Genomic DNA, 19992 nt, shown 5'->3' on the forward strand with positions numbered 1-19992 from the left:
GAGGCGGAGCCAGGGAAGGGGACCCAATGAGGCGGCGCGTTTTATCCGGCGGCGCGGCGGCGGGCCAATGGCGGCTGGCGTCGCGGAGCGGCGCGGGCCGGGGAGGGGAGGAGGGCGGTGGCGGCCATTTTGAGCCGGGCCCGGCGGCGGCGATGGGCCATGGAGGTGCGGCGGCTGCGGGTGCCCGAGCTGCGGGACGAGCTGGGCCGGCGCGGGCTCGACACCCGCGGCCTCAAGGCGGAGCTGGCCGAGCGGCTGCAGGCGGCGCTGGAGGCGGAGGGCGCGCGGAGGGGCCCCGCGCCCGACCCGGCCCCTGATGGACACTGTGAGAGCCGCGCCGCGCGGCCGGCCTGAGGCGGGGAGCCCCCGGCCCTGAGGGGGGGAGCCGGCCCTGAGGGGGGGAGCCGGCCCTGAGGGGGGGAGCCGGCCCGGAGGGGGGGAGCCCCCGGCCCGGAGGGAGGGAGCCGGCCCTGAGGGGGGCACCCCCGGCCCTGAGCGGGGGAGCCGGCCCTGAGGGGAGGGAGCCCCCGGCCCTGAGGGGAGGGAGCCCCCGGCCCTGCCCCTGCCCCCTCCTGGCTCCAGCCGCCCCCGGCCCTTCGGGTCCCTCCGTTCCTAAAGGAGCTGAGGGGCTCCTTCCCCTGCTCCCCCCTTCCCATTCCCCTTCCCCATCCCTCTCCCCATCCTATTCCCATCCCATTCCCATCCTTTTCTCTTTCCCCATCCCACTCTCATCCCATTCTCATCGCTCTCCCCTTCCCTTTCCCCATCCCATTCCTATTGCTCTCCCTTCCCTTTCCCCATCCCATTCCCTTCCCTTTCCCCATTCCCATGGGGTGCCCCGGCCGCCCCCTCCCCCTCCCGCCATTCCCACTCTTCCCCCCCCCCCCCATCCGGTTGCAGACGCCCCCCCCGAGCCCCAGGGCTACCTCACGCCGGAGCCGGACCCAGGCTATGACCGGAGGCCTTTGGACCAGCCCCCTCCCGCTCTGCACCCAGGTAATGGGGTGTCCTGTGGGGCCTCCCCCCCCGGGGTGTGTGTGTCCCCCCCAGCGGTGTCACCCATCACCCCCCCCCTCCTCTTCCCATAGACATGAAGGTGCCGGAAGCGAAGCCAGAAGATCCTCCCCCCCCTCCTCCTCCCCCCCCCACCTACAGCGTCCCCCCCCCCCTCTTACAACACCCCGACCCCCCCCTACAACATCCCGCCCCCCCCCACCTACAGCGCCCCCCCTTACGGCGCCCCCCCCCACGGGCTACCCCGCGCCCCCCTACACCCCCGGCGCCTACAACACCCCCCCCCCCCGCTTACAACACGCCCCCCCCCACCTACACCACCCCCCCCCCCACTTACAGCACCCCCCCGCCCCCCACATACAACACCCCCCCCGCCTACAACCCCCCCCCCGTGCCCCCCACCTACAACCCCCCGCCCGGCGCCTTCCCCGAGCGGGCGCCCCGCAAGCGGCCCTACGAGGAGCAGCGGGGCCGGGGGTACTACGAGCACCGCGAGGACAAGAGGTGGGTGCCCCCCCCCCCCCCGGTGCCCCCCCCGTCACCCCCCCGCGGGCTGCGGGTGCTGAGCGGGGGCTGTGCCCGCAGGGGCCGCTCGCCGCAGCCGCCCGCTGAGGACGAGGAGGAGGATTTCGATGACACCTTGGTGGCTGTGGACACTTGTGAGTGGCTCCAAGGGGGGGGGGGACACGCACGCAGGGCCCCCCCCGGCTGTGCTGACGGTGGTTGTGGGTGTCCCTGTCCCCCCCCAGATAACTGCGACCTGCACTTCAAAGTGGCGCGGGACCGGTACAGCGGGTACCCGCTCACCATCGAGGGCTTCGCCTACCTCTGGTCCGGGGCCAGGGCCACCTACGGCGCCCGGCGCGGCCGCGTCTGCTTCGAGATGAAGGTCAGGGGCACCCAGGGGCACCCAGGGGCACCCATTGGCATCAGTGGCACCCATTGGTATCCATTGGTACCCACTGGCATCAGTGGCACCCATTGGTACCCAGTGGCATCAGTGGTACCCATTGGCACCCAGGGGCCACTTGCTTCCATTGACTCTCTGCTCACTTTGATCTTCCTGCTTCTCTTTTCTCTTTTTCCTGCTGCTTTTCCTGTTCCTTTTTCTTGTTTCTTCTTCTTCTCCCTTTTTCCTTTTCCTTGTTCCTGGGTCTTTTCCTTCCCCTTTTCCCTTTTTCCTTCCCCTTTTTTTCCCTTTTTCCTTCTCTTTCTCCCTTTTTCCTTCACCTTTTCGTGTTCGTTTTCTTGTTTCTGCGCCTTTTTACTTTGCCTTTTCCTTTTTCCTGTTCCTTTTTCTTATTCCCCCACCTTTTTCCTTCACTTTTTCCCTTTTCCTTCTACTTTTCCTGTGCCTTTTCTTTGCTTCCTTCCTCCTGCTTCCGTTCCTACCTCCTCCTTCTCCTCCTTCCCTTTCCCCCTGGCTCCCCCGTGCAGGTGAATGAGGAGATCCCTGTGAAGCACCTCCCGTGCTCGGAGCCCGACCCCCACGTGGTTCGGGTGGGCTGGTCCCTGGACTCCTGCAGCACCCAACTGGGTGAGACCACGGCACCAATGGGGGGGGTCAGTTTTGGGTGTCCTGGGGTCAGTTTTGGGGTGTCCTGGGGTCAGTTTTGGGGTCCAAGGGTCAGTTTTGATGTGCAGGGGACAGTTTTGGGTCTCCAGGGGTCACTTTTGGGGTTCCTGAGTTAGTTTTGGGTGTCCAGGGGTCACGTTTGGGGTGCTCTGGGTCAGTTTTGGGGTGTTGTGGGTCAATTTTGGGGTCCAAGGGTCAGTTTTGGGTGTGCAGGGGTCACGTTTGGGGTGCTCGGGGTCACTGTTGGGGTCCCCGCCAGGTGAGGAGCTCTTCTCCTACGGTTACGGTGGCACCGGCCGCAAGTCGACCAACAGCAAGTTCGAGGCCTATGGGGAGCCCTTCGCAGAGAACGACGTCATCACCTGCCTGCTGGTGGGTGTGCCCCATAGCGCCCCATAGAGCCCACCCCATAGAGCCCACCCCTGCCCCATAGCGCCCCATAGAGCCCACCCCAAAACACCCCCAAACACCTCCAAAACACTAAAACCCACCCCCAAACCCTCCTGAAACACCGAAAACCACCTCGATGCACCCCCAAAACGCCAAGAAACGCCCCCAAAACACAAAAAAGGCCCCAAAACACCCCAGAAACAACAAAAAATACACCTGAAACTCCCCAAAATACCCCTGAAACACCAAAAGCACCCCAAAACACCTCCAAAATCTAAGGAAACACCCACAACCCCCCCGGAGACACCACACAAGACTCTGAAACCCCTGTGAAACAGCACAAAACACCCCAAAACCCCCTGAAATCCCCCTGAAACCCCTCTGAAACAGCCCAAAACGCCAAAATCATTTCCAAAACACTACTGAACGCCAAAAAACAGCTCCAAAACTCTAATAAAGGCCTCCAAAATGCCAATAAACACCAAAAAACACCTCCAAAATGCCAGTAAACACAGAAGGAACACCCCCATAACGCTAATAAACACCAAAAGCCACCTCCAAAACACTAAGAAACGCCTCCAAAATGCCAATAAACACCAAAAAACATTTCCAAACACCAAGAAACGCCCCCAGAACTCCAATAAACCCCCCCAAACACCTCCAAAACACCAATAAACCCCTAAAAGCTCTCTCCAAATGCCAATAAACAGGAAAAACCACTTCGAAAATGCCAGTAAACCCCAAAACCCCCTTCCAGACGCCAATACCCACCTCCAAAACGCCAATAAACGCTAAGAAACACCTCCAAAACACCAAGAAACCCCAAGAAATGCCCCCAAAACTCCCATAAACCCCCAAACCCAACTTCAAAATGCCAATAAACACCAAAACCCCTCTCCTAAACCCCAATACATGCTAAGAAACATCTCCGAAACACCAAGAAACGCCCCCAAAACACCAATAAACACCAAAACCCATCTCCAAAATGCCAGTAAACCCCAAAAGGCTTTTCCAAACACCAATAAACCCCCAAACCCACTTCTAAAATGCCAAAAACTACCCCCAAAACCCCCTTCCAAACACCGATAAACACCAAAAACCATCTCCAAAACGCCAATAATCATCAAAACCACCCCGAAAACGCCATTAAATGCCAAAAATCACCCCAAACACCCCCAAATCACCAATAAACCCCAAACCCCACCTCCAAAACCCTAAAACCCACTTCCAAAACACCAATAAGCGCTAAGAAACACCTCCGAACCCCAAGAAACTCCCAGAAACTCCCCCAAACCGCCAAGAAACACCAAACCCCACCTCCAGAACACCAATGACCACCAAAAGCCCCCTCCCAAGCACCCATAAACCCCTCCCAAGCACCCCTAACCCCCTCCCAAGCCCCCATTGCCTCCTCCCAAGCACCCATAGTCCCCTCCAAGCACCCCTAGTCCCCCACCAAGCGCCCCCAGCCCCCTCCCAAGCACCCATTGCCCCCTCCCAAGCGCCCCCAGCCCCCCCCCAAGCGCCCCCAGCCCCCTCCCAAGCACCCCTAACCCCCTCCCAAGCACCCATAGCCCCCTCCAAGCACCCATAGCCCCCTCCCAAGCACCCCCAGCCCCCTCCCAGGCACCCGTAGCCCCCTCCCAAGCACCCATTGCCCCCTCCCAAGTCCCTGTTGCCCCCTCCCAAGCACCCCTAACCCCCTCCCAGGCACCCGTAGCCCCCTCCCAAGCACCCATTGCCCCCCCAAGCACCCATAGCCCCCTCCCAAGCGCCCCTAACCCCCTCCCAGGCACCCCTAGCCCCCTCCCAAGCACCCCTAGTCCCCCCCCAAGCGCCCCCAGCCCCCTCCCAAGCACCCATTGCCCCCCCAAGCACCCATAGCCCCCTCCCAAGCGCCCCTAACCCCCTCCCAGGCACCCCTAGCCCCCTCCCAAGCGCCCCCAGCCCCCTCCCAAGCCCCCGTTGCCCCTCCCGAGCCCCCCCAGCCCCCTCCCCAGCACCCCCAGCCCCCTCCGACGCGCCGCGAGGCCGCCGGCGCAGGCTGCGCTGCCCGCAGGACTTCGAGAGCGGGGAGGAGGTGGAGCTGTCCTTCCTGAAGAACGGCAGGTGGCTGGGGGTGGCGTTCCGCGTGCGCCGCGAGGCGCTGGGCGCGCGCGCGCTCTTCCCGCACGTGCTGGTGAAGAACTGCGCCGTGGAGTTCAACTTCGGGCAGCGCAGCGCCGCCTTCTGCCCCGTCCCGCCCGGCTTCAGCCTCCTGCAGCAGCTCCCGCTCAGCGAGCGCGTGCGCGGCACCGTGGGGCCCAAGAGCAAGGCCGAGTGCGAGGTGAGCGGCGCCGCGGCGCGGCGGTGGGTGGGTGATGGCTGGAGGTGGGTTGGATGAAGGATGGATGGATGATGGATGGATGGATGGATGGATGGATGATGGATGGATGGATGGATGGATGGATGGATGATGGATGATGGATGGATGATGGATGGATGAATGGAGGGATGGATGATGGATGATGGATGGATGATGGATGGATGATGGATGAGGGATGGATGGATGGATGGATGATGGATGGATGGAGGCTGGATGGATGATGGATGGATGGATGATGGATGGATGGATGATGGATGGATGATGGATGGATGGATGATGGATGGATGGAGGCTGGATGGATGATGGATGGATGGATGATGGATGGATGGAGGCTGGATGGATGATGGATGGATGGATGATGGATGGATGGAGGCTGGATGGATGATGGATGGATGGATGATGGATGGATGGATGATGGATGGATGATGGATGGATGGATGATGGATGGATGGAGGCTGGATGGATGATGGATGGATGGATGATGGATGGATGGAGGCTGGATGGATGATGGATGGGCGCTGGTGGCCGGTGGCCGGAGGTTGGCTGATGGCTGACGGTTGGCTGGAGCTGCAGACCCGGCCGTGCTCCTGCAGATCCTGATGATGGTCGGGCTCCCCGCCGCCGGCAAGACCACGTGGGCCATCAAGCACGCGGCCGCCAACCCCTCCAAGAAGTACAACATCCTGGGCACCAACGCCATCATGGACAAGATGAGGGTACGCTCCGCCCCCCCCCCCCACCCCGACCCCCCCGGAGCACCTTTGGGTGCCAGCGCCGGTGTCGCTGTGCCGCAGGTGATGGGGCTGCGGCGGCAGCGCAACTACGCGGGGCGCTGGGACGTGCTCATCCAGCAGGCCACGCAGTGCCTCAACCGCCTCATCCAGATCGCCGCGCGCAAGAGGCGCAACTACATCCTCGACCAGGTGCGCGCCGGCCCCACGGAGCCCTGCCGTGGGGCGGGAGCGCTCGGGGGGCGCGCAGCCCCCGCGGCCTCGTGGGGCAGAGCTGCGCCTGCATCCCGCCCGCGCCCCCCCCTTCCAGCTCCTCCCCGTCCCCTGCCCAAAGCCCCCCCCCAGCTCCCCCATCGCCCCCTCACTCAGGCTCGGGGGTCTCTGGGGGGCCTCCAGGTTGGGCACCCCCGACGTTCTCAGCTCCCCGCCACCCTCCTGCCCCTGCTCCACCATCTCCACGTCCTCCTGGGGCTGGGGACCCCCCGAGCAGCCCCACTTCTCGCAGCGGGGTGTCCCCCGAGCAGAGGCACAGGGTCACCCCCTTGCTGTCCCCATAGGACACAGTGGGGTGCTGGCGGCTTCTCCTCGCCCAGCACCCCAGCTCCTTCACCCTGGGGCTGTTCTCCAGCCATCCCGGTGGTGGCTTCTCCTCAGCCAACACCTTCTCCTGGGGGTTGTTCTCCCTCCATCCTCCATCCCTCCCTCCCTCCCTCCACCCATCCATCTTCCATCCCTCCATCCCTCTATCCCTCCTTCCATCCATTCCTCCATCCACCCATCTCTCCATGCCTCCATCCTTCCATCCATTCCTCCATCTCCTCCCTCCCTCCATCCCTCCCTCCCTCCATCCATTCCTCCATCCCTCCCTCCATCCCTCCATCCCTTCATCCATTTCTCCATCCATCCATCCTCCATCCATCCATCTTCTATCCTTCCTTCCCTCCCTCCGTCCCTCCCTCCATCCATTCATCCCTCCCTCCATCCATTCCTCTATCCTTCCCTTCCTCCATCCCTCCCTCCCTCCATCCCTCCCTCCATCCATCCCTCCCTCCATCCCTCCCTCCATCCATTCCTCTATCCTTCCCTTCATCCATCCATCCATCCATCCCTCCCTCCTTCCCTCCTTCCCTCCCTCATTCTCTCCCTCCATCCCTCCCTCCCTCCCTCCATGCATCCCTCCATCCCTCCATCCATTCATTTCTCCCTCCCTCCCTCCCCCCCCGCCCCCCCCGCCCCCCCCGTTGCAGACCAACGTGTACGGCTCGGCGCAGCGCCGGAAGATGCGCCCGTTCGAGGGCTTCCAGCGCAAGGCCATCGTCATCTGCCCCACGGACCAGGAGCTGCGGGACCGCACGGTGCGGCGCACCGACGAGGAGGGCAAGGACGTGCCCGACCACGCCGTGCTCGAGATGAAAGGTGGGGGTGCCCCACTGCCGCCCCACTGCCTGCCCCACTGCTGCCCCACTGCTGCCCCACTGCTGCCCCACTGCTGCCCCACTGCCGCCCCACTGCCTGCCCCACTGCTGCCCCACTGCCTGACCTACTGCCGCCCCACTGCCTGACCCACTGCTGCCCCACTGCTGCCCCACTGCCTGACCTACTGCTGCCCCACTGCCTGACCCACTGCCTGACCTACTGCTGCCCCACTGCCTGACCTACTGCTGCCCCACTGCCGCCCCACTGCCTGCCCCACTGCTGCCCCACTGCTGCCCCACTGCCGCCCCACTGCTGCCCCACTGCTGCCCCACTGCCTGACCTACTGCTGCCCCGCTGCCTGCCCCACTGCTGCCCCACTGCTGCCCCACTGCCTGCCCCACTGCTGCCCCACTGCTGCCCCGCTGCTGCCCCCCTGCCTGCCCCACGCCTGACCCACTGCCTGACCCACTGCTGCCCCACTGCCTGACCCACTGCCTGCCCCACTGCTGCCCCACTGCTGCCCCACTGCTGACCCACTGCCTGACCCACTGCCTGTCCCACTGCTGCCCCACTGCTGCCCCACTGCTGACCCACTGCCTGACCCACTGCCTGACCCACTGCCCGCCCTGCTGGGCCCACTCCTGCCCCATCCGAGCTGTTCCCGCCCCATCCAAGGTGCTCTCGCCCCAATTTGTGGTGCTCTCACCCCGATTTAGAGGTGCTTTCACCCCAGTTTGAGGTGCTGTCACCCTGATCTGAGGTGCTCTCACCCCGATCCAAGGTGCTCTCACCCCAATTTGAGGTGCTCTCACCCCGATTTGAGCTGCTTTCACCCCAGTTTTAGGCCCACCACAGCCACCTTCCCTGGGGGGGAGATGCAGGAGCTGGTTTCACCCCATTTTGAGCTGCTTGGGTCATTTTTAAGGTGGTTTCACCCATTTTGGAGGTGCTCTCACCCCATTTTGGGGTGGTTTCACCCCATTTGTGGGCCCACCACGGCCACCTTCCCTGGGGGCGGTGCTGGAGCTGCTTTCACCCATTGTTGGGCTGGTTTTGGTCATTTTTGAGGTGCTTTCACCCATTTTGACATGTTTCCCCCCATTTCCCCCATTCTCTCCTATTCCCATTCCCCCCCTTCCCCCCATTTCTCCCCATTTCCCCCCATTCCCCCCTATTCCCATTCTCCCCATTCCCTCCTATTTCCATTTCCTCCATTCCCCCCCAATTCCCGTTCCCATTCCCCCCATTCCCCCCCAATTCCTATTCCTCTTCGCATTCCCCCCCAATTCCCATTCCCCCCCAATTCCCGTTCCCATTCCCCCATTCCCATTCCCCCCTAATTCCTATTCCCATTCCCCCCCAATTCCCATTCCCCCCCATCCCCATTTGCATTCCCATTCCCCCATTTCCCCCATTCCCATTCCCCCCCAATTCCCGTTGCCCCCATTCCCATACCCCTATTCCCCCCCATTCCCATTCCCCCATTCCCATTTCTCCATCCCCATTCCCCCCCATTCCCCCCATTCCCATTCCCCCATTCCCCCCAATTCCCATTACCCCCATTCCCCCATCCCCATTCTCCAACCCCCATTCCCCCATTCCCATTCCCCCCCATTCCCATTCCCCCATTCCCCCCCATTCCTATTCCCCTCCATTCCCATTTCCCGACCCCCATTCCCCCATTCCCATTCCCCCATTCCCATTCCCCCATCCCCATTCCCCCATTCCCCCCATTCCCATTCCCACATTCCCTCCATTCCCATTCCCCCATCCCCATTCCCCCGTTCTCATTCCCCCATCCCCATTCCCCCCATCCCCATTCCCCCATTCCCATTCCCCCATTCCCATTCCCCCCATCCCCATTCCCCCCATCCCCATTCCCCCGTTCCCATTCCCCCGTTCCCATTCCCCCATCCCCATTCCCCCGTTCCCATTCCCCCGTTCCCATTCCCCCCATCCCCATTCCCCCCATCCCCATTCCCCCGTTCCCATTCCCCCATCCCCATTCCCCCGTTCCCATTCCCCCGTTCCCATTCCCCCCCATTCCCATTCCCCCCATCCCCATTCCCCCATCCCCATTCCCCCATCCCCATTCCCCCGTTCCCATTCCCCCATCCCCATTCCCCCGTTCCCATTCCCCCATCCCCATTCCCCCGTTCCCATTCCCCCGTTCCCATTCCCCCCCATTCCCATTCCCCCCATCCCCATTCCCCCATCCCCATTCCCCCCATCCCCATTCCCCCCATTCCCATTCCCCCATCCCCATTCCCCCGTTCCCATTCCCCCGTTCCCATTCCCCCCATTCCCATTCCCCCCATCCCCATTCCCCCATCCCCATTCCCCCATCCCCATTCCCCCGTTCCCCCCATCCCCATCCCCATCCCCGTTCCCGTTGCGGTCCCCGCAGCGAACTTCACGCTGCCGGAGGCGGGGGACTTCCTGGACTCGGTGGTGTTCGTGGAGCTGCAGCGCGCGGAGGCCGAGGCGCTGGTGCGGCGCTACAACGAGGAGGGCCGGAGCGCGGGGCCCCCCCCCGACAAGCGCGCCCCCCCCTTCCGCCCCCCCGGCGCCCCCTTCCCGCGCCCCGCGGCCCCCCCCGGCGCCCGCGCCTCCTTCCCCCCCCCCCGCGGCAGCTTCCGCGCCTCCGGCACCGCCACCGGCACAGGTACAGCCGCACCCCCCCCCCCCGGCACCCATTGGTGGCACCCATTGGTGGCACCCATTGGCGGCACCCATTGACCTCCCCCCCCAACAGGGTTCCCCCGCGGGGGGTTCCCGGCGCCGCGCTGGAGCAGCCCCGGGCGCGATGGTGCCGCCGGGTACGGCCGGGGCAGCGCCGGCACCGGCAGCACCGGCACCGGCAGCACCGGCACCGCCCCCCCCGCCACCACCGCGCCCCCCTACAGCCAGGGCCAGCAGGTAAGGAGGGCTCCGGGGGTGCCCCTCTGCACCTATGGGTGCTCCTAGCCACCTGTGGGTGCCCCTAACCACCTGTGGTTGTCCCCAGTCACTTTATGGGTGTCCCTAATCACTCTACGGGTGTCCCCAAGCAGCCTACGGGTGCCCCTAATCACCTATGGGTGCCCCAATCACCTGTGGGTGCCCCTAACCACTAGTGGGTGCCCCCAGTCACTCTGTGGGTGCCCTCAATCACTCTATAGGTGCTCCTCAATCACTCTGTGGGTGCCCCTAATCACCTGTGGGTGTCCCCAGCCAGCCTATGGGTATCCCCAGTCACTCTATGGGTGCCCCTAACCACCTATGGGTGCTCCCAATCACTCTACAGGTGCTCCCCAATCATCCTGTGGGTGCCCCCCACCACCCTGTGGGTGCCCCTAATCACCTATGGGTGCCTCCCCTCGCCCCTTAGGTGATCCCCCCATCACTCTATGGGTGCTCCCCCCCCCATGGGTGCCCCTAATCACCATATGGGTGCCCCCCACTACCTATGGGTGCCCCCTCCCCACTCTATAGGTCCCACCACCACCACTCGATGGGTGCCCCTAACCACCTATGGGTGCCTCCCCCACCCTATGGGTTCCCCCCCCGCCATCCTTTAGGTGACCCCCTCTCATTTGGGTGGCCCCCCCTTCCCTTGGGTGCCCCCCTCCACCTTATGGGTGCCCACCATCATCTCAGTGCCCCCCCCCCCAAATCCATTGGGTGCCCCCCCATCATTGGGTTGCCCCCCCCCTCCTTCTGGATGCCCCCACCCATCCTTTGGTCGCCCCCCATGGGTGCCCCCCCCCCCGCTTCGGGTGCCCCCCTTGTCTCACCCCACTCTCTTCAGGGGGGGTTCTCGCAGGGGGGGGGCTTCACCCCCCCCAGTTACACCTATGGGGGCTACGGGGGCTACGGGCAGAGCTACCCCCAGTGCCCCCCCCCCCGGGCACGGCTACAGCCAGGGCTACGGCCACTACCAGCAGGTAAGGGGGGGGGCACATTTGGGGGGGGGGAACATCCACTTTGGGGGGGAGGAACCCCTATTTTGGGGGGAAAAAGCCACCTTTGGGGGAGGAAACTAATTGGGGGGGGGGAAATACCCATTCTGGGGGGGGAACCCCCTATTTTGGGTGGAATCTCCCTTTTTATAAGGAGACCCCCATGTTATGTGGGGAAACCCCATTTTTTGGGGGGGAACCCGCATTTTGGGGGCAAACCCCCCATTTTTGGGGTAAGTCCCCCCCCCTTTTTTGGAGTGGAACCACCCTTTTAGGGGGGGAAACCCGTTATTTTGGGTGGAACCATCATTGGGGGAGGAACCCCCCTTTTTAGGGGTGAATCCCCCTTTGTTATGGGGAACCCCCCCCTTTTGTGGGTGGAACGAGCCGTTTCGGGGAGGAAACTCCCTTTTTTGGGTTGAACCATTTTGGGGGGGGGGGGACCGCCCTTTTTAGGGGGAAATTCCCATTTTGGGGGGGGAAATCCACATTTTTTGGGGGGGGGGAGATGGGATTTGGGGAGAAAGGGGGGACTTGGGGGGAAAAACACTGATTTTGGGGGGGGAACAGCAATTTAGGGGGGGAAATGCCAATTTTGGGGTGGAAAATGCTGATTTTGGGGTGGAAAATGCCAATTTTGGGGAAAGGGGCTGGATTTGGGGGTGAAACACCCATTTTTGGGAGGATGGGGATGGGATTTGGGGGCAGAATTCCACTTTTGGGAGCGTGGGGTTGGATTTGGGGAGGAAAATGCTGATTTGGGGGTGATGGAGGTGGGGTTTGGGGTGAAAGTCCCTCTTTTAGGGACAAAAGGGGCGGAATTTGGGAGGAAAACTTCATTTTGGGGATGATGGAGGCGGGATTTGGGCTGAAACTTCCTATTTCGGGGACAAGAAGGGATGGAATTTGGGAGGAAACCCCCAAATTTGGGAGGATGGGGCTGGGATTTGGGGCGAAACTCCCCTTTGGGGCTGATGGGGCTGGGATTTGGGGTGAATTTGGGGGATTTGGGGCTGATGGGGCTGGGATTTGGGGTGAATTTGGGGGATTTGGGGCTGATGGGGCTGGGATTTGGGGCGAAACTCCCCTTTTGGGGCCGATGGGGCTGGGATTTGGGGTGAATTTGGGGGATTTGGGGCGAAACTCCCCTTTTGGGGCCGATGGGGCTGGGATTTGGGGTGAATTTTGGGGGATTTGGGGCGAAACTCCCTCTTTTAGGGACAGAAGGGGCGGAGTTGGGGCTGCAGCCCCCGTTGGGGGATGGCGGAGGTGGGGTTTGGGCTGGAGCCCCCCGTTTTCAGCACCGTTTGGGGGCAGAGCCCTCGGTTCGGGGCACAGGGACTTGGGGGGCACCCCCTGGCCGCGAGGGGGGGTTTGGGGCGCTCACCCCATTCCCCCCCCCCCCCCCCGGCAGTATTCCCAGCAGTGGAGCCAGTACTTCCCGCCGCAGGGCCCCTGGCCCCCCTACTACAGCACCTACGACTACGGCAGCTACAGCAGCTCCCAGGGGGGGGCCAGCGCCCAGTGACCCCCCCCCGTGTCCGGGCCCCCCCCCCGTGTCCATCCCTCGGGATCGGGATTTTCTGTTGCTCTGTTTCAAAGGAAAAGAAAAGTTATTTTTAACCTGAACCGTTGGCTCCGGGGCGGGGGGGGCGCGGCGGCAGCAGCACAGTCGGGGGCCGGGGTTCCCGGTTGGGGCCAGAATTCCCATATTTGGGGCCAGAATTCCCATATTTGGGGCCAGAATTCCCATTTGGGGGCAGAATTCCCATTTTGGGGACCAGAATTCCCATTTTGGGGACCAGAATTCCCATTTTGGGGCAGAATTCCCATTTGGGGGCCAGAATTCCCATTTGGGGCCAGAATTCCCATTTGGGGGCAGAATTCCCATATTTGGGGCCAGAATTCCCATTTTGGGGGCCAGAATCCCCATTTTTGGGGCCAGAATTCCCATATTCGGGGCAAGAATTCCCATTTTGGGGCCAGAATTCCCATATTTGGGGCCAGAATTCCCATTTTGGGGCCAGAATTCCCATATTTGGGGCCACAATTCCTGTTTTGGGACCGGAATTCCCATTTTTGGGGCCGGAATTCCCATTTTTGGGGCCAGAATTCCCATATTTGGGGCCAGAATTCCTGTTTTGGGGCTAGAATTCCCATTTGGGGGGCCATACTTCCCATTTTTAGGCTGCATTTTGTCTTTTGGAGGCCAGAATTCCCAATTTTAGGGGGGTATGTCTCTTTTTGGGGGCCAGAATTCCCATTTTGGGGACATTTTCCCATATGTGGGGGCCAGATTTCCCAGTTTGGGGCCAGATTTCCTATTTTGGGGGCCTTATGTCCCATTTTGGGGGCCAGAATTCCCGTTTTTAGGCTGCATTGCATCTTCTTGGGGCCAGATTTCCCTTTTTTGGGACTTCATGTCCCATTTTTAGGGCCAGAGTTCCCATTTTTAGGCTGTTATTGCATCTTTTGGGGGACAAAATTCCCACTTTTAGGGAGGTATTTCTCATTTTGGGGGCCAGAATTCCCATTTTGGGGACATTTTCCCATATTTGGGGGTCAGATTTCCCAGTTTGGGGGCTTTATGTCCCATTTTTAGGGCCATAAGTCCCATTTTTAGGCTGTATTGCATCTTTTGGGGCCAGAATTCCCATTTTTAGGCTGTATCGCATCTTTTGGGGGCCAAAATTCCCATTTTTAGGGGGGTATTTCTCATTTTGGGGGCCAGAATTCCCATTTTGGGGACATTTTCCCATATTTTGGGCCAGATTTCCTATTTTGGGGGGCAGAATTCCCATTTTTAGGCTGCATTTCATCTTTTTGGGACCAGAATTCCCATTTTTGGGTCTCATTTCCCATTTTGGAGGCAGATTTCCTGTTTTGAGGGCTTCGTTTCCCATTTGGGGGGCGGGATTCTCAATTTTAGGGTCATATTTCACCCTTTTGGGGCCAGAATTCCCATTTTTGGGCCCGATTTGGGGCCAGATTTCCCATTATGGGGGCCAAAATTCCCACTTTGGGGCCAGAATTCCCAATTTTAGGCTGCGTTTTATCTTTTTGGGGCCAGAACTCCCAATTCTAGGGCTGTATTTCCCATTTTAGGGCCATATTTCCCATTTTTGGGATCATAATTCTCATTGGGGGCCACAATTCCTAGTTTTAGGGCTACGTTTCCCACTTTGGGGGCCATATTTCCCGATTTTGGGGCCAGATTTGCCAGTTTTGGGCCATAATTCCCATCTTTTGCCCCATCTTCCCACGATTTGAGCCTTATTCCCCAGTTTTGGGGCCACATTCCCCATTTTCGGGGCCGAATTCCCCAAATTTTGTGCTAAATTCCTCATTTTGGGCCCAAATTCTCCCTTTTTGGTCCTATATTTCCCATTTTCAGGCCATTTTCCCCCTATTTGAGCCTTAGTTTTGACCCCCTCCTTTTCCACCCCTCCTCATTCCCCCCATTTTGGGGGTCCCCCCCCATCCCCATCCACTTTTGGGGTGAAATCAGCTCATTTCGGGGTGGGGGGTAGGAACCAAAGATCCCCGGAACCTTCGCTGCGCGCTTGGGTCCGCCCCGGAAGTGACGCGGCGCGGGCCGGCCGAGGCGCGCAGCGCGGTCGGTGTCGCAGCCAAAGGGGCCCGGGCTGCCGCGGGGGGGTGTCTCGGAGCTGATTCGGGGTGTCCCCTCCCCCTTTTCCAGCCCCGCGGGAGCCCCCGGCCCGGTGAGTGCCCCCCGGCCCCCCCCGGCGCGCTTCGGGGTGTCCCCCCCCGGAATGGGGAGGTTTGGGGTCTCTCCCCCTTTTGCACGTGGTAATTGGGGCCTATGAGGTGTGTCCCCCCCCCCTTCCCGATGGGATTCGGGGGGTCCCCCCCTTCCCCATGGATTTTGGGGTCCCCTTTGGGTGTCCCCCCCCCTTTTCCCGTTGAATTTGGTACGTCCCCCCTTTCCCTATAGAAATCGGGGTCCCTTGAGGTGTTTCCCCCCCTTTCCCGATGGAATTTGGGGTGTTCCCCCCTTTCCCGATGGAATTCGGGGTCTCTTTGAGTGTTCCCCCCTTTTCCCTAGGGAATTTGGGGTGTCCCCCCCTTTTCCTATAGAAGTCGGGGTCCCAAGGGGTGTTTTCTCCCTTTTCCAATGGATTTTGGGGTGTTCCCCCCCTTTCCCTGTGGAATTCAGGGTCCCTTCGGGTGTTCCCCCACCTTTTCCTGTTGAATTTGGGGTGCTCCCCCCTTTCCCTGTGGCATTTGGGGTGTCCCCACCTTTCCCTGTGGAAATCGGGGTCCCATGAGGTGTTCCCCCCCCATTTCCCTATGGAATTTGTGGTCCCTTCAGATGTTTCCCCCCCTTCTCTATGGAATTTGGGGTGTCTCCCCCCTTTCCCTATGGAATTTGGGGTCCCATGAGGTGTTCCCCCCCCTTTCCCTATGGAGTTTGGGGTCCTTTGAGCTGTCTCCCGCTTTTCCCTATGGAATTTGGGTGTTCCCCCTTTTCCCATTGGATTTGGGGTCCCCCCCCCCTTTCCCTATGGAATTCGGGGGGTCCCCCCCCGGGCCCCCCCTAACCCCGCCCTCCCTCCCCAGCCCATGGCCGAGGGGGGGGCCCCGGCCCCCGAAGAGGCGCCCAAAGGCGCCCCCGAAGAGGCGGGGGGGGCCCCCCTGGAGCGCCCCCCCCCCGGCCCCGCCGCGCCCCCGCCCGCACCCGCCTGCGCAACCGGCGCTTCGCGGCGCTGCGGGCGCTGCTCAGGGGTGGGGGGGGCGCCGCCGGGGGGGGGCAACGGGATGGGGGCGATGGGATGGGGGGGCAACGGGATGGGGGGGCAATGCAATGAGGGGGCAATGGGATGGGGGGGCGATGGGATGGGGGGTGATGCAATGGGGGGCAATGGGGTGGGGGCCAATGGGATGGGGGGGGCGATGGGATGGGGGGACACCAGTAATGGGGGGGCAATACACTGGGGAAGCCAATGCACTGGGGGGGCAGTGCGATGGGGGGGGTCCATGTGGAGGGGGCAATGCGGTGAGGGGGTAATGTGGGGGGGGCGACATACAGTGGAGGGAGCAATGTAATGGGGGGGGGCCATACACTGGGGGGGGGGGTGTGTCTCAATGCAATGTGGGGGGGGAATGCAATGGGGGGACCCATACACTGGGGGGGGGGGGGGGGGGTAATGCAATGGGGGGCACCAGCAATTGGGGGGGCCCCAGGGGTCTCCAATACCCTGGATGGGGGGGAGGGGAGATTGAGGTCATGGGGGTCCCCACTTTCCCCTTTGTGCCCCCCCCCCCCCCATTTTGCCCATTGGGCCCCCCCCAACACCCCCCCCATGTTTTTGGGGGGGCCCCCCCCGCAGACGGTGACTACTTCAGCGAGGAGGCGATGCGGGCGCGGGAGCCGCTGCTCTACCAGCACTACATCGGGCAGTACCGGGGGGGGCGCCCGCCGCCGGGGGGGCCGCTCTGCCCCTGGGGGGGCCCCGCCCGGCCCCGCAGCCCCCCCCCGGCGCCGCGCTCGCTCTCGGGGCTGCTGCTGCGCTCCATGGACGAGGCGGCCGTGCTGGAGCGGCTGCGGCAGCAGCGCCTCAGCCACGGCGGTGAGCGCGGGGGGGCATGGCGGGGCTATTGGGGGGCCATGGGGGGCCATGGGGGGCTATGGGGTGACACGAGTGGCCATGGGGGGCTATGGGGTGCCATGGGGGGCCGTGGGGGGGCCGTGGGGGGCTATGGGGGGCTATGGGGGAGCCATGGGGGGCTATGGGGGGGCCGTGGGGGGCTATGGGGGCTATGGGGGGGCCGTGGGGGGCTATGGGGGGCCATGGGGGGCTATGGGGGGGCCGTGGGGGGCTATGGGGGGCTATGGGGGGCTATGGGGGGGCCGTGGGGGGCTATGGGGGGCTATGGGGGGCCATGGGGGGCTATGGGGGGCCGTGGGGGGCTATGGGGGCTATGGGGGGGCCGTGGGGGGCTATGGGGGGCCATGGGGGGCTATGGGGGGGCCATGGGGGGCTATGGGGGGCTATGGGGGGGCCGTGGGGGGGCCGTGGGGGGGCATGGGGGGCCATGGGGGGGCTATGGGGGGGCCATGGGGGGCTATAGGGGGGCCGTGGGGGGCTGTGGGGGGCCGTGGGGGGCCGTGGGGATGGGGTTATTCTGGGATCCCGGTGGATTTAGGGGTTCCTGTTGGATTTCGGGGTTCCTTAGGGGTAGAGGGAGTTCGTAGGGATTTAGGGGGGTCCATATGGATTTAGGGGGTCCCTATAGATTTAGGGGGTCCCGATGGATATAGGGGGTCCCGATGGATTTAGGGGATCACAATGGATTTAGAGATGTCCCAATGTACTTAGGGGGTCCTGATGAATATAGGGGTGTCCCAATGGATTTAGGGGGTCCCGATGGATATAGGGGATCCCTGTAGATTTAGGGGTGTCACAATGGATTTAGGGGGTCACAATGCATATAGGGGGTCACAATGGATTTAGGGGGTCCCGATGGATTTAGGGGGTCCTGATGGATTTAGGGGGTCCCAATGGATTTAGGGGGTCCCGATGGATTTTGGGGGTCCCGATGAATTTAGGGGTGTCCCAATGGATTTAGCGGTTCCCTGTGGATTTAGGGTGGTCCCAATAGATTTGGGGGGGTCCTTATGGATATAGGGGAGTCCTATGGATATAGGAGGTCCCTATGCATATAGGGGGCTCTATGGATATAGGGGTTCTGTATGGATTTAGGGAAGTCCTTATGGATTTAGAGGGGTCCCGATGGATTTAGGGGGGTCCCATGGGTATAGGGGATCCCTATGGATTAAGGGGGGCCCCAATGGATTTTGGGGTTCCATATGGATTTAGGGGATCCCAGTGGTTTTAGGAGGGTTTGCATGGATTTAGAGGGTCCCGATGGATTTAAGGGGTCACAATGGATTTAGGGGGTCCCTATGGATTGAGGGGTGTCACAATGGATTTAGGGGGTCCCGATGGATATAGGCGTATCCAAATGGATTTAGGGGCATCCGAAAGGATTTAGGGGGTTCCCTATGGATTTAGGGGGTCCCTGTGGATTTAGGGGGATTATAATGGATTTAGAGGTTCCCTATGGATTTAGGGGGTTCCCTCTGGATTTAGGGGGGCCCTATGGATAGAGAGGGGCCCTATGGGTATAGGAGGTCCCAAAATGTTTAAGGGATCCCCATGGTTTTAGGGGGGTCTCTATGGATATAGGGGATCCCTATGGATTTAAGGCGGCCCTATGGATATAAGGGGGTCCCAATGGATTTAGGGGCTCCGTATGGATTTAGGGCATTCCTTGTGGATTCGGGGGGGTCCCGTGGATTTAGGGGTGTCCCAATGGATTTAGGGGATCCAAATGGATATAGGGGGTCCCTATGGATTTGGGGGGGCCCTATGGATTTGGGGGGGTCCGCAGTGGTTTGGGGGGGGTGAGGTTGCCGTAAGGGGGGGTCCCATCCCGCTGCCCCCCCTTTAGAGGAGGAGGGGGGCTCGTCCCCCCCCCCCAGCCCGGACGCGGCCGAGCGGGAGCTGCTTCGGGCCGAGTTCGTGTCCCGCATGTTCCAGCGCTTCCTGGACGGGCAGGACGGGGACTTCGACTACAGGTGACCCCCAAACCCGGGGGGGGCCCCCCCAAAGCCGCCCCCCCCCCCCCCCTGACCCCCCCTTGGCAGCCAGGTGGACGGGAACGCGGAGCTGGACGACCTGGAGCTGGCGGAGCGGGACGCGGAGGAGCGCTACTTCGACGCCGAGGAGCCCAGCGCCGCCCCCCCGCTCCAATAAAGGGGGACCCCCCCCCCAAAAAACCGGCCCCCCCCCCCCCCCCCCATGGACTGCGGGGGGCGCCCAAAGGTGTCGGCTCAATGGGGAACGCACACACACACACCCCCCCCCCCCCCAATTCCTGTTGTCCCCAATGGGCGCCAGGGGGTGGCAGCTCTTTGTGCAGCACCCCCATTATTGACCCCCCCATTGAATGAGCCCCCCATTGATTAATACCCCCTTTAATGACCCCCCCCATTGAATGAGCCCCCATTGAATGAGCCCCCCATTGAATGAGCCCCCCATTGACCCCCCCATTGAATGAGCCCCCACATTAATTAATCCCCCCCGTTGAATGGCACCCCTCCCGTGGAAGTGACCCCCCCCCATTGATTGACCCCCCCGTTGAATGACTCCCATTGAATGACCCCCCCCATTGAATGAGCCCCCATTGATTGACCCCCCCCATTGAATGAGCCCCCATTGATTGACCCCCCCTTGAATGACCCCCCATTGAATGACCCCATTGAATGACCCCCCCTTGAATGACCCCATTGAATGACCCCCCCTTGAATGACCCCCCATTGAATGACCCCCCATTGAATGACCCCCCCTTGAATGACCCCCCATTGAATGACCCCATTGAATGACCCCCCCTTGAATGACCCCATTGAATGACCCCCCCTTGAATGACCCCCCATTGAATGACCCCCCCCATTGAATGACCCCCCATTGAATGACCCCCCCCTTGAATGACCCCCCATTGAATGACCCCATTGAATGACCCCCCCTTGAATGA

At 61.9% G+C, this 19992-nt stretch overlaps 2 protein-coding genes across 2 annotated transcripts; both read left to right on the forward strand.

The window, feature by feature from the left end:
* Positions 1 to 125: 125 nt before the first annotated feature.
* HNRNPUL1 (heterogeneous nuclear ribonucleoprotein U like 1) lies at positions 126 to 13062 on the forward strand. Its single transcript, XM_030475004.2, has 15 exons — positions 126 to 325; positions 901 to 996; positions 1089 to 1518; positions 1600 to 1673; positions 1764 to 1903; positions 2452 to 2551; positions 2850 to 2962; positions 5040 to 5306; positions 5939 to 6061; positions 6140 to 6268; positions 7324 to 7492; positions 9900 to 10157; positions 10248 to 10411; positions 11283 to 11418; positions 12848 to 13062. The coding sequence occupies exons 1-15, from the start codon at positions 160 to 162 to the stop codon at positions 13054 to 13056; spliced, it is 2574 nt and encodes an 857-aa protein (XP_030330864.1). The 5' UTR covers positions 126 to 159; the 3' UTR covers positions 13057 to 13062.
* A 1839-nt stretch (positions 13063 to 14901) lies between these two features.
* On the forward strand, positions 14902 to 19239 carry CCDC97 (coiled-coil domain containing 97). The gene is made up of 5 exons (XM_030475013.1): positions 14902 to 15155; positions 16015 to 16179; positions 16785 to 17024; positions 18910 to 19036; positions 19106 to 19239. Exons 3-5 carry the CDS (start codon positions 16811 to 16813, stop codon positions 19212 to 19214), a joined length of 450 nt encoding a protein of 149 aa, XP_030330873.1. The 5' UTR covers positions 14902 to 15155; positions 16015 to 16179; positions 16785 to 16810; the 3' UTR covers positions 19215 to 19239.
* Positions 19240 to 19992: the final 753 nt, after the last annotated feature.

The sequence above is a fragment of the Strigops habroptila genome, unplaced genomic scaffold (genome assembly GCF_004027225.2).
Source record: "Strigops habroptila isolate Jane unplaced genomic scaffold, bStrHab1.2.pri NW_022045628.1_ctg1, whole genome shotgun sequence".
Classification (NCBI taxonomy): Eukaryota; Metazoa; Chordata; class Aves; order Psittaciformes; family Psittacidae; genus Strigops; species Strigops habroptila.

What these genes read in the sequence shown, in the direction of transcription:
- CCDC97 (XM_030475013.1), top strand. Translation starts at nt 16,811, where the DNA reads ATGCGGGCGCGGGAGCCGCTGCTCTACCAGCACTACATCGGGCAGTAC. An exon ending in GCAGCGCCTCAGCCACGGCG is followed by an intron (nt 17,025 to 18,909) that starts GTGAGCGCGGGG and finishes CCCCCCCTTTAG; the next exon opens with AGGAGGAGGGGGGCTCGTCC. An exon ending in GACGGGGACTTCGACTACAG is followed by an intron (nt 19,037 to 19,105) that starts GTGACCCCCAAA and finishes CCCCCTTGGCAG; the next exon opens with CCAGGTGGACGGGAACGCGG.
- HNRNPUL1 (XM_030475004.2), top strand. Translation starts at nt 160, where the DNA reads ATGGAGGTGCGGCGGCTGCGGGTGCCCGAGCTGCGGGACGAGCTGGGC. An exon ending in ACGTCATCACCTGCCTGCTG is followed by an intron (nt 2,963 to 5,039) that starts GTGGGTGTGCCC and finishes CGCTGCCCGCAG; the next exon opens with GACTTCGAGAGCGGGGAGGA. An exon ending in CCATCATGGACAAGATGAGG is followed by an intron (nt 6,062 to 6,139) that starts GTACGCTCCGCC and finishes GCTGTGCCGCAG; the next exon opens with GTGATGGGGCTGCGGCGGCA.